At 41.7% G+C, this 13,088-nt stretch overlaps 2 protein-coding genes across 2 annotated transcripts; both read left to right on the top strand.

Moving 5' to 3' along the window:
- The first annotated feature begins 916 nt into the window (after window positions 1-916).
- Window positions 917-1,753, top strand: LOC118778423 (cytoplasmic protein NCK1-like). The gene has a single exon (XM_036529951.1). It carries the CDS (start codon window positions 917-919, stop codon window positions 1,751-1,753), a length of 837 nt encoding a protein of 278 aa, XP_036385844.1.
- Window positions 1,754-9,310: 7,557 nt separating this feature from the next.
- eif2b1 (eukaryotic translation initiation factor 2B, subunit 1 alpha) lies at window positions 9,311-13,010 on the top strand. The gene is made up of 9 exons (XM_036529645.1): window positions 9,311-9,642; window positions 9,844-9,945; window positions 10,290-10,426; window positions 10,805-10,921; window positions 11,261-11,373; window positions 11,455-11,523; window positions 11,715-11,790; window positions 12,069-12,194; window positions 12,818-13,010. Exons 1-9 carry the CDS (start codon window positions 9,630-9,632, stop codon window positions 12,971-12,973), a joined length of 909 nt encoding a protein of 302 aa, XP_036385538.1. The 5' UTR covers window positions 9,311-9,629; the 3' UTR covers window positions 12,974-13,010.
- The last annotated feature ends 78 nt before the right edge of the window (window positions 13,011-13,088 follow it).

Here is a 13,088-nt window from a genome sequence, read left to right on the forward strand (position 1 = left end):
TAGTTTTTACATGATGTTGTGACATTGTTATTTCATTTTACAAAGATTAAAAAGAGCGCTGATGTCCATTGTTCAGAGAGACCAACAACAAACCTCTGTGCCAACACCATCTCAGCAAAGTCAGGTGTGTTACAGTAATACCTGCAATTTAGTACTTTAATAATAACTAGAAAAACAGAACAATACAAAACAAGTATGATCATGATTGAAAAAGAACTGCTTTTCATTTGTGCATCTGTAGATTGATGATATCCATTCCCCACATTTCAGAAATGTTATGTATAATGTTGATATGATTTGTCTTGATTTTGTAGAACTCACATGAAGACGAAGAGATAGCAGGGCTCTCTCCAAATGCACACAATGTGTCAAACTCACCGGAGGTATTTTCCATAAAAGTCTATTGTCAATATTTGCCTCTGTATTTCCATTAACCAAGGGACCTGTTTAAGGAGCATTCACACAAAATATACTTTTCTTACATTTTTAAAACTGTTTTCTTTCCTGTTGCCAGTCAATTCCCAAAACAAAGCCATGACTATGTAGACAAATGGTTAGTCCATGTTCATTAATAAATGGTTAAATAGGCTTTCTGTATGTAATATAGTTTAAAAAGACCAGTATTATCTCAAATAATGTGTCCTTTAATGACTTTGATTTCTGTGTTCTGTAAGGGTTTCCATTTAGAATCAAGCAATTTGTTCACCACCTACAAGCAACAGTACTGTTCTCAACTGTTTTATATTATGCCCTTATAATGTTATAAAGAAACTTTAATATTCTCTGGCCGTAGCCCTGTGATGTTTAGAAATGTGTCTTTTGTTGTGATTTAGCTTTCACTATGTGGCTGATTTGTGGCAAAGGTTAAATTGAAAAAGTAGTGGAGAGTGCAGAAGATGTCTGAATGCCTACATTAATGCCTACATTTATTACTGTTTTCAAGGAAAGACAACTACTACCGATATTCAGCGAGCACCTCTACGACCTCAACCTGCCGGCGCTGGTCAAGTTCAGCTACACAGCCGAGCATGAGGAAGAGCTCTCGCTGGTGAAAGGCGCGCACGTGGTCATCATGGAGAAGGGCAGCGATGGCTGGTGGTGGGGCGTCTCCAACGGCCGCTCGGGCTGGTTCCCCTCCAACTACGTGACGGAGGACACCGACAGGCCGGTCGGAGAGCCGGCAGGCTCACTGATGGAGAAGCTGGCGGTGCAGGCCCTCTACCCGTTGAGCTCAGGCAACGACAAGGAGCTCAGCTTCGACAAGGGCGAGGTGATGGACGTGCTGGAGAAGCCCGAGAACAACCCCGAGTGGTGGAAGTGCCGCAAGGCAGATGGCCAGGTGGGGCTGGTGCCCAAGAACTATGTGATGGTGCTGCAGAGCGCCCACTGCGCCTTGGGTCCACCCACACCTAACTGTGACTACATCGAGCCCTCCGGCAGCGGGAGGTTTGCTGGGAGGCAGTGGTACTACGGCAAGGTGACCTGGCACCAGGCAGAGGTGGCCCTCAACCAGAGGGGCGACAAGGGCGACTTCCTCATCAGGGACAGTGAGTCCTCGCCCAATGACTTCTCTATCTCCCTGAAGGTGCAAGGCGAGAACAAGCATTTCAAGGTCTATCTAATGGATGGCTTGTACTGCATCGGACAGTGCAAATTTGGCTCCATGGAGGAGCTGGTGGACTATTACAAAAAGGCTCCCATTTTCACTAGTGAACAGGGGGACAAATTCTACCTGATCAAGGCGCTGTCCTGATCCACTGAGAATGGACCTTTTCAAATGAGTCTCGATTGCCCGCTACCAAATGGGGGGGGGCCCACCGATAGAGAAGAGAGCGCACCTCCGTAACCTCGCTATCCTGTAGTTTTGTTTTGTTGTAGCTTATGTGTTTAGTATTCCTCTGTGTTTTTTCTAACTGTCCAATCGTTCTGTATGATTGTTTCTTTCATTGTATATATTCTGTATATATTCTCGCTATTTGTATATACACCCGGGGAGTAGAAGGGGTGAGCTGCTTTTTTTGTTGTTGTGGTGGTTATCTTTTTTCTCCTGTTTTTTGAGTAGTTAGGGAGTCAGGGTAAGCCTTTGTCTTTATTCTGTCTTTTGTTCGCTTAGGATATCTAGCACGGGTGTTCTAGGTAGTTTTGTTTTTTTGGCCTGGGCGCACCCCGAAGCTTTTCCTCCCTCTTTTGGTTTATATTATACGGGAATAAAACTTTGAATTTTCCCTGAACTAGTCTGGTAATCAGTTGATGGTCACACTTTATGTTGCGCCCTATCGCCCCTAAACCGGGGATGTAACACTACTGTATACTACTATGTCAGTATACATTTAAGGAATGTCTGACACCGAAAGCTCTGCACTATTTAAAAATATTAAGAATGGCAGAATTACAATGTGTGGGAATGTTTACATTTAATCCTAAAGAAAGGCAAATTACACAATAGCACATTAGCACTAGTTCATAAGAGTGAACCCTCTCATATTAAGTTCAGATCCCACACAATAAACACACACTGCTCATGCAGTAGTTCAGATTATATATATATATATATATATACACACTATATGGACAAAAGTATTCGGATGCCTGACCATTACATTGTAATGACATTGTATTCAAATGCATATACACATACTCATACATATACATATACATTTATGGAGTTGGTCCCCCTTTTGCAGCTATAACAGCTTCCACTCTTTCCACAAGGTTTTCCACAAGATTTTGGAGTGTTTCTGTAGGAATTTGTGCCCATTCATTCTGTAGAGCATTAATGAGGTCAGGCACTGATGTTGGACGAGAAGGCCTGGCTCGCAATCTCCGTTCCAGTTCATCCCAAAGGTGCTCGATGGGGTTGAGGTCAGGGCTCTGTGCAGGCCAGTCAAATTCTTCCACACCCAACTCATCAAACCATGTCTTTATAATCCTTGCTTTGTGCACTGGGGCACAGTCATGTTGGAATATAAAAAGGCCTTCCCCAAACTGTTGCCACAAAGTTGGAAGCATAGCATTGTCCAAAATGTCTTGGTATGCTGAAGCATTACAATTGCCCTTCAGAGTCCTGTCGCTACGTCTGAGTATGTGCTGACTACCATACCAACAAGCCTGGCTCTTTGGCGTTGCGGTCAAAGCTGCTGGTTTGGTACCCCGTAGACCTGGGTTTGAGGCTGGGTGGGGTGACTGCTCTCACCCTTCACTACATATGGTGTCAGAGTGGAAAGGCTTTCCGTGAGGCGTGCCCAGTGTGTAAGCTGTATGAGGGACCCCCAGGTTAGGTTGACCTTGGTGTGAGGGACCCCAGAGATGGGTGAAGCACTAGTGAGTGGGGCACCCTGGGATGGGAGAAGTATGGTGGGGGAATGCGCAAGGTACACCTCTGTGTGTGAGGTGCATGGACGCACTACCCGAAGGGGAGGGCAGTGTGCCAGAGTGCTGTCACTGTGGCTGAGTATAGGTGCATTTCCACCAAGCAGTACAGTACAGTTCGGTTCGTTACGTAACGGTTTGGTACGGTAAACCCTGGTACGGCTTGTGTCTCCACTGCCAACCGTGCTCTACTTAATAGGCTGGATGGCAATTGCTGCGTCAGATAGGTAAGTAGCATGACATCATAAAAGCGCGCGAAGAACGCAACACAACAGAGACGGTTGATGAGCTTTGAGTGTTTGTATTAGGGCTGTCAACGTTAACGCGTTAACGCTCGTTCGCGATTAATCTGGAAACTTTAACCTGGCTGAATTACTGAAAGGCGTGGCAAAGGCAGGTGTGCTGAACGGCAAATTTCGTTTTAACCCTTTCGCATGTAACTTATTTGTTATGGTACGAAGCGCGCGTGTTACCTTATATGGTTCGTTATGTTTTCATTTGCGTTATTAAGTTTCTTATAGATTTCAGTAAGCATTTGCTATATTTTTAGATTTAAATCGCTGTTTTCCTCAAAGCCAAAATGAGCTAGAATTTCTCCAATCTAGTGTTCTAATCGCACCAGTTTTATCATATGCGCTAAACGGATAATCACACCGGTGTGACCGTACGCGCGAAAGGGTTAAAACGAAATTTGCCGTTCAGTTCATCTGCGTTTGCCATGCCTTTCAGTAATTCAGCCAGGTAAATATCCGCGCTGGAATTATGGAAGGGAGTTGCGGTCAAACATGATAATATGATTAATTTGCGTTAAAACATTAACGCGTTAAAGTTTCCAGATTGATCGCGAACGAGCGTTAACGTTGACAACCTTAGTTTGTATTCACGTTGTCGCACGGAAGTGATGACTCTCTGTCGACCAATCAACGGACGGCAGTGGGTGTAGCTCCATCCTTTACAAATCGTACCACCGTGCTTGGTACCCCAACAGAAGGGTACCAAAATCAGTACGATACGGTACGCTTATTTTGGTACGGTTCGCAACTTTCGATGATGGAAACACAAATAATTGCGTACCGTACTGTACCGAATTGTACTGTACTGCTTGGTGGAAACGCACCACAAATGCTCTGACTGCCATACCAATGAGCCTGGCTCGGGTGGGGTGACTGCTTAGGGAGCAGAGCAAAACACTCAGTAAGATGTGAAGGATCCTTGGTTACCAACACTAGGACACGGATCTGTGTCCAAAATCTCAGGGCCATATTTGGTCTAACCCCAATGCACTTTCCATCAGTTTTTGCTGTTAATGAAATTGACTGGAATTAACAAAAATTGTGCAAGCAACAAAAAAAGACTTTTTGAGATTTTTGACATTCAAGTTAGGGACAAAGTACATTTTGGCATGATTGAAGCAGGGGCTAACTACTCAGGTCTTTCTTTCCACATGGTGTTTGGGTACTAGCCCTCTTGCTTTCATGGAGAAGTTTTTTCTTGTTTGAATGCTCCTAACTTTTGCACATTTCTCAGATTGCAAGTTTTATTCACTCCCTGTGTCATGGAGAACCCCTTCGATTTATTTACCCCAAAAAGTAAAGAAGCAGTGTTGTATCCTTAATTGAATGCATTGATCTTTTTAACTGCTGCATTGTAGTGAATGACTGTAGTGCTGAATTTAAAGTGCAAACTTGTCTCATACTGTCAAAGAAGAAAATGGGATGAACTTCACAGTGCTTAGTAGGCTAATGTAACCAGCAGAAATGAACAGACCAGATTGACTTACTGAAATGGAGAATTTATTCAGGGTTTGGTAGCCGTTTACTACCTGTATCCAATGAAATTATTGGACTTGTCCCTCTTATAGTATCTTACAGTTTGGATTTTATGTTATGAAACCTTATGTTACTGTTTCTTTTCAGTATGATCACATATAAAGTAAATTATTCACCAAAATAAAGATTTTTGTTCCACCTAAATTAGTCTTTCTATAGTACCTTTGTTTATATTACACTGCTTTAGTTCAACAGTACAAAAAAAAATTCTCACAAAGTTGCTGCTGTCGTATACCACTACTGAGAAAAAAAACTTCTACTGTCGTACTCTTTATGTGACAGCAACTATTTAGAAAAAAGAAAAAATAAATAAACAAACACAAGCTGGCTAAATTACAGCTGGGTTACACTAACACCAGCATTTTGAAATGGATGGGATGGGAGTCATCACCGTTAGCCTGTGAAGAGAGATGAGAAGGATGCAATACGGGAGAATACAGGGACATTGACAACCAACTGAGCAGCAGCATTCTGAATGAGAAGCACGGGTTTGATCGCACATGCAGGCAGGGCAGCGAACAGGGAGATACCGTAGTCCAGATAGGAAAGGACCATGGCTTGGATCAGGAGTTGGGTGGAGGAGGTGGTGAAGAAAGGAAGGATTCTTCTGATGTATAGGAAGAATCTGCAGACTCTACTGACTGCTCCTATGTGGTTAGTGTACGTCACTCTACTGTCAGCCTCCAAGCCTCTTGACAGTCTGGGAGGCCGACACTGTGGTATCTTCCAGTGTAATGATCAGGCCCTGGAACAAAGACTTACAATACCAGTCAAAGGTTTGGACATACCTACTCATAGATAAACTCATAAATTAAGTTTTCCTTCATATTTACTATTTAAACATCAGCATATACACGGTAAGTGAAAGCCTTCAAATCTCTCACATCTTATAATTATGTTGTTTGTGGATGGGTGAACGATGACCAATATCTGCCACCAGAAACCAGCAAACTGGAGGACTATGTTTTTGTCACTGCCAAGGTAAGAAACAAATGTAGTTTAGCTAGTAAGGTGTTTGCACCAGTTTGCTAATGTTAGCAAGCTAGCTATGGCTAAATTGAGACATTGCTATGCTTTTGCTTCAAACATGATTAGCATCCTTACATGTTTGGCTCTACTGACAAAAAAAAAATTCTAATATTTTCTTCTCTTGTGTTGCCTGATTAGCTAGTTAGTCTAGCTGGCCTGGCAAGCAACAAAACCTCTGTCAGATAATGAAGTTCATAATGAATAATTCTATTTACTGTTTTCCATTTTGTGTTTAAAGAGTAAGGAGACAAGACCTGCAGAATGTCTGATTAACCAGACATCTGTCCAGCTAGTTGCTGGCAGTGTTGTTGTGACAGAAGACAAATATTTATTAATGCAAATCATCATGAAGAACTGCATCAAAGTTCAATACACTTTACTACACCTGAAAAGGAATAAACAATTAAGTATTAGTTGTTTATTAAATGCATGACTCTTTGTTTGCATGCTTCCATGGGACCAAGTTGCAACTGGTATGCAGAAGTCATGAGTGACTGTATGTGGATTTAGACCTATGCTGACATCTCATATGTCCTACAGGTGAAGCACTGCCAGTGGTTGAATGGCCTGCCATTGTTTTCATAGGTGGTGACTCAATTGGATGGTGTCATACTGGCTGCACATTGAACGTGCATGGCTGTGGCACTGGCTGCTTATTATCTGGGCAAAAATGACCTTGCCCAGATAATAAGCAGATGAGCAGCCACTTGAGAGGGGGAAACAAAACTACTAATTAATTAACAGTGAAATGCACCCTGGAAAGTAACCAAGGCAAAACAAACACCCGATTTATAGTCTAACAAACAATAAATAATAAAAAAATATATATGCATTTATCTGCAGTGCTAAGCAGCACGCAGTTACACATAACATAGTTTAAGCAATAACTAGTTCTTAAAAATTGATACTTCACTAGTCCAGTGGAGACAACAAAGCTCACGCTATCCAAACCAGATGCACACTGAACTAATTTTTAACTTTGCTCATGGTCTGCAAGCAGCCAGTTGAGAGGGTGAAACAAAATTACTGACTAATTAGGAAATACACCCTGGAAATGATCAAAAATAACTATTGTAACAGATCAATTCCACATCACTGAAAGCTAAGTTAACTAAAGATTGAAACATCTCTTTTGAAAAGTAGGTCTTGTAGTCAGCCAGCAACTGAACTCTACTGTGTAACATTAACATGAAAAGAAGCAGCTTGTTAACTTGCTTGTTCACTGGCTAGCTACTGACTTCAACAGCAGCATTTAGATAATAATGAGAAAATTACTATATGCACTGTAACAAACAAGTTACTACTTTCATTGGTGGGTTTATGTAATCAATACAATTTGTTAATTTCATAGCCGTGCCTGAGACAGCATTTCTTGCCACCAGTAAAACAACAAATGATGGAATTTTTCGGGGAATTCTGGTGTCCCATCCTTCCAACAGAGTTCCAGACACTTGTAGAATCTATGCCAATGTGCATTGATGTTGTTCTTGCAACTTGTGGTGGCCCAACACCCACTTTATGATGGTGTTACCTATAGTCCTCTCCAGTAGCTGTCTGGAAAGACAGAGTAACCTCCTCACCACAAAATGTAACAAACGTGTAGATTGAGACATTCAGTTACCCTTTAAAAATGCAATTTGGGAATGACAAAATATGGTTTAATTTATTTTGGGACTGCCCTTTTTCTATCATCAGCACTTGGTCTTCACCTTAGCCTCTTATCCATTCAGGGCCACAGGACTAATAACTGTGGACTGAGAACAATAGCAAGAACTTTCCCCCCTCTTTTTCCAACCAATCATCATGATTTCACAGATATGTCAGCCACTTTGTATCTCAAGTCCAACAAAAACAATGGAAGCTAAGTCTGCAGTGAGCTACCAGGGGAGCAATAATAAATTATTGAGAAAAAGGTTGCCTTTTGCATTGTTTTATCATTGCATATTGCTATACATGTATGGTTCACATGGTGCAGTTATGAAGTGGATTTTTTTTAAAACTATCCCAAGCATGTGTAACGGGTGGTATCTTGCGTTGTGTTTTTTTTTTTTTAATATGATGTTACGTGGGTCGGCGAGCGAGCGAGCGAGCGAGTTTCGAACCGAGGTTCTTACTGCTCGCTGCCAACCCCTTAAAGCCAGCGTCGTTGCCAGTTGAGCTAAAGGCAAATTGCCGTTAGCCTGTCGGCGACAACGCTACTTAACCAGGTCTCAGAGGGAGTGACGTAGCCGCTGCAACCACTCGGCTACCTGCTACCCGCTACCTAAGGCTTTACGCAGGACTCACACGAGCTAATCACTTCAGCTCTGCTACACATGGAGGAATGCAGTCAGGACTCAGTAAATGTATTGTCTGTGACAAGAGAGGATGGGCAATAATCCTGATGGGATAAGCAGACCTGGTGTAGAACAGTCATGGGCTGAATGACCACAACATGGTCACATCAAAGGTAGTGGAGGTGGAGTTGCCAGCTCAAAGCCACCTCGTCTATAAGTAGGGTTTTGGGAAAGTCAGCTTAACATGAGACAGTATTTATCAACTAGCAACAGCTTTCACAGTGGTCCTGTCAGTAATCACTGGTGTAAATTCAAAAGGAATATTCTCAGTGTGAAGCATGAAAACATTTCTCAAGAAAAATAAGATGAATAAAGGGTCTCCACAATGGACGAATAACCGTTGTTTGAGAGTTAAGTGAAGAAGTAGCTTTATAAAGTAGCCTCCGTTAATAGCTCTGTAACAAGTAACAAACTTCAATACAGAAGTATTTTAAAATACTTTTACACGAAAAATAAAACGCATATTACCTACGATGTAAAATGAATGAAAAGATAATTAACTTATCTCCGCAACAGAAAAAAGTTCGAATACGACGTCGGGTTATTAAAAAAAAGAGGGGATTCTGCTTTAAAGCAAACAGGATATGCCTGATGCAGAAACACCGACGTGGAAAGCTAAGCTAAGTGAAAAGTCATTAGATTTTAATTTTTTTTTTTTTTTTAATTTTAATAAACTCGTCACACGACTGACTGTCGTCATTTGATGACGTATTTGTAACGCGACAGCAGCAGGCAAACTCATCTGCAGCACGAGAAAATTAAACGAGACATAGGAGCTTGCTACCAAATTGAGATAAATACAACTGTTTTTACAGTTGAAGTCGACCACGCTTTCAAATATCAAAATAGTTCATTTGAATTTGAAGTTAAATGATTGCAACAATATCATTCTTAACTCTCTCAAAGATCTTGTCTTGCTGCTAGCTAACTGTATTACCAGGAAAAGAAACCGGGTGTCAAGTTGTCATATTAGGCACCTAGCTCTTAGTTTCGTATCGTCTGACGCTGGTGTCACTCTGTACGACGGATCACTGGGGACAAAGCGATCCAGCTGCATCATCGAACAATGAACGAAGACGGTATGATATCAATGATCACACTTTTGATGTGTTATAGCTTGCTAGCCACCAAGCTGACCTGTCAAATCTTGAACATTTAATCCAAATACAGTGATTTTTATTGAATCAAGTGTCTCTCGCTAGCTACTGTTACCCGCACGGTTTATTGAATAATTAGCTAGGCGGCTAGCTATTGATTCAGTGTTTTTCTTCGCCTCCCAGAGTTGGTGGAGTACTTCAGAACCCAGATGAGGCAGGATCCAGATGTGGCCTCCGCAGTGGCAGCCATCCGGACGCTGCTGGAGTTCTTGAAAAGAGATAAAGGTGTGTAGTGTCCCAAAAAATAGGCCTCCTCTTTACAGCAGTAAAAATGTAGAGTTAAGATATTGGACTCTAGTACTGGACTCCCTATGTTTTGGGTTTGAATTGAGAAGAGCCATGGATACAGTTAATAACAATAGATCCCGTTCAAATCCTGCTAAATAAATGCAAACAGGTATGTCCATCTGCCTTCTTTGGTGATAAAGGTGCCAAATTAAGGTTGATAAATATGTGGTTTACAGAACCAGTCATGCTAGTACCTGTACATTCTACAGCATGAATGACCAGAGGTCGTATTGGCTATATGGGACACATGATAAATGTCATGCCTACGTGTCATCGTGCAGGGGAAACCATCCTAGGCCTGAGGGAGAACCTGACGCAGGCCATTGACCGGCTGACGGGAGTGGACTCCTCAGTGGCTGTGTCTTCGGGCGGTGAACTCTTCCTGCGTTTCATCAGCCTCACATCGCTGGAACATGGGGTCAGTACCCCACTTCACCTGTGTATCCAATTCAGTCAGACCCCTTCCCTCCAAGTCTCCAGATGAGAGTTTGCAGCTCATGGTCTAGAGGGCCACTGGATTCATTGGTCTTTTTTAGTTCTCTAGACAGGTCATGGGCTAAACTAATAGCTGAGTGATGGTGAATTGAGGCGAAGCCTATAGTCCTCCTTGACTAGAATTGAGCATCCAATTCTGTTTTTCAGTAGCAGTGGACATATCTAGTTATGTCCTGGCTGTGAGAAGTATGATAGTCTTTGTTTCGCTTTGTTTAGGGGGTTAAGAATTCCACTGCATGGTATCAGACATTGCAGGAAGAAGACTAAATAAAACTCTAAGAATGGCCTTATTCTTTTTTAGGATCTTTCGCGATGCAAGAAAGTTATGGTAGAAAGAGGGGAGCTTTTCCTGAAGAAAATCTCTTTCTCCCGAAACAAGGTGGCGAAGCTGTGCCACACCTTCATAAAAGATGGAGCAGTAAGTGTTCTGGGGCCTTCAGCAATCACACACTCCACCTGTTTCCATGTCATTTACTCCCTCTGTGCCACCTTGTTAATATGAGATTTCAAAATGATCGGTAAAGATGAGGTTCATGAACGTTTTAGGCACCCCACAATAGAGATCCTTACATATTTGTCTTTTTTTTATCAGTCATTATTATGTGAATTGTTTCTCTCAAATGTTACTAAAATGCATGTGATTTATGGAGAAAAGAAAAAAAGATGACTCTCCGTGGCATATTGATAATGTCTTTCAAGTTCTTGGCTCACCCTCCAACCCCAGTCTCACACTGCTGTCCCTTGTTTCTGTCTACAGAAAATTCTGACACACTCCTCTTCCAGAGTGGTACTAAGAGTGCTGGAGAAAGCGGTGGCTGAGAAGAAACGCTTCACTGTATATGTAACAGAATCTCAGCCAGACTGTGCAGGGTAAGCCCACAACACAAGCCAGCCTTCCTCCCGTACACACACAAACATACACACATATTCACAATTTATTTTCTGTTGCAGGAAGAAAATGGCTGAGGCCTTGAAAAATCTCAACGTTCCTGTCACAGTGGTGTTAGATGCTGCCGTGGGGTAAAACTATGTACTTTTTTGCACTGTGATATGTTATGTCCCATATTTTCATCACATGTCATATGAGCCTTATGTAATGTATGTTCCTTGGAGGACTTTTTGCTATATAATTTAATCTTTTCAAGGTTCTTATAGAGAAGAGAGTTTAGAGGATCTTGAGGCTGTGACTGGATGTTGGTGTTTTGTTGCAGTTACGTTATGGAGAAAGTGGACCTGGTGATAGTGGGTGCGGAAGGAGTGGTTGAGAGTGGTGGAATCATCAACAAGGTGAGTGCCATTCTGGGATGGAGAAAATGATAGTAATGAATATATATTTCATTAAATACCTGAAGAATCCCATCTCATTCTTGTAATTTAATGCAAAAATTGATATAGGCACTTACTGTTCATTTCAATTCATTTTTATTTGTATAGTGCTTTTTACAACACAAGTTACAACATTTAATTTGTGTAATATGCTTTTGATTTGACTTTTTATGTGCCTTGCCAGTTAAAATAATGGAGTTTTCTTTCCTTTGTAACATTCTTGGCTTGATGGTTTGCAGATTGGAACCTATCAAATGGCTGTTTGCTCCAAAGCACACAACAAACCCTTCTATGTGGTGGCGGAGAGCTTCAAGTTTGTCCGGCTTTATCCACTGAACCAGCAGGATGTTCCAGATAGATTCAAGGTAAAAACTTTTGTGTCCTCAGACCTGGAGGCAACCTTAATGGTTAACAATTTGTGCCTTTTGAAATAATTTCATAAAATCTTAATGCATGTTTCATGTGCACTGCTTGTAAGTCACAATCAGTCCAAAACATTTGAGAAGATTAACTAATTGTTGTCCGTGTATTTTTGTACTAATCATTCCATTTAATAAAATGAAATGTATAATGTCCAGCAAAGCATTATGTACTGGATAGGACTTTCCTGCCTTTTATGGCAAGATAGAACACTTGATAGGACATTATTAGACATTCATCCTGTTCTGAAAATCATTGCTACAATTCTTTTGATACTGAACATGCATGTACACTTGGAAACTGACCTTGAGTCCATCACCTAATTAGTGTGCAAATGAGGGCTGAGAGCAGGCAGTCAATCCCAGTCATAGTCCCCTGGTGTTCCATGTTGTAGGTGAGAAAGGTTTTGCCAATTAAATGTAAATAAAAATAGACAGACCCTGGCCCTTGGACTGGAACAACCCATACCTGGCGAGGAGTTTGCAGGGGTTTGTATTCTGAAAGCCCTACAGCTATGTGGAGGAACTTAATCTGCAGTGCACCCACAGTATGTCTCCTCCCTTCCCAGTACAAAGCAGACACCCTGAAGACAGTGGAGAACCTTGCTGAGGAGCACCCCATGATCGACTACACGCCCCCCTCCCTCATAACTCTGCTGTTCACAGACCTGGGTGTCCTCACTCCCTCTGCTGTCAGCGACGAACTCATTAAGCTCTATTTGTGATTTCCCTGAGCGCATTAATAAAATCAATCAACACAAAGATGTTTGGATTTATTGTTACAATTTCATGTCGAACAGCAGTAAAATAATGATATATTCCGATTTGATTTAAAGGTGA

This window comes from Megalops cyprinoides, chromosome 5 (assembly GCF_013368585.1).
Source record: "Megalops cyprinoides isolate fMegCyp1 chromosome 5, fMegCyp1.pri, whole genome shotgun sequence".
Lineage (NCBI taxonomy): Eukaryota > Metazoa > Chordata > Actinopteri > Elopiformes > Megalopidae > Megalops > Megalops cyprinoides.

What these genes read in the sequence shown, in the direction of transcription:
- LOC118778423 (XM_036529951.1), top strand. Translation starts at nt 917, where the DNA reads ATGCCTACATTTATTACTGTTTTCAAGGAAAGACAACTACTACCGATA.
- eif2b1 (XM_036529645.1), top strand. An exon ending in CCTTCATAAAAGATGGAGCA is followed by an intron (nt 10,922 to 11,260) that starts GTAAGTGTTCTG and finishes TTCTGTCTACAG; the next exon opens with AAAATTCTGACACACTCCTC. An exon ending in GTGTTAGATGCTGCCGTGGG is followed by an intron (nt 11,524 to 11,714) that starts GTAAAACTATGT and finishes GTTTTGTTGCAG; the next exon opens with TTACGTTATGGAGAAAGTGG.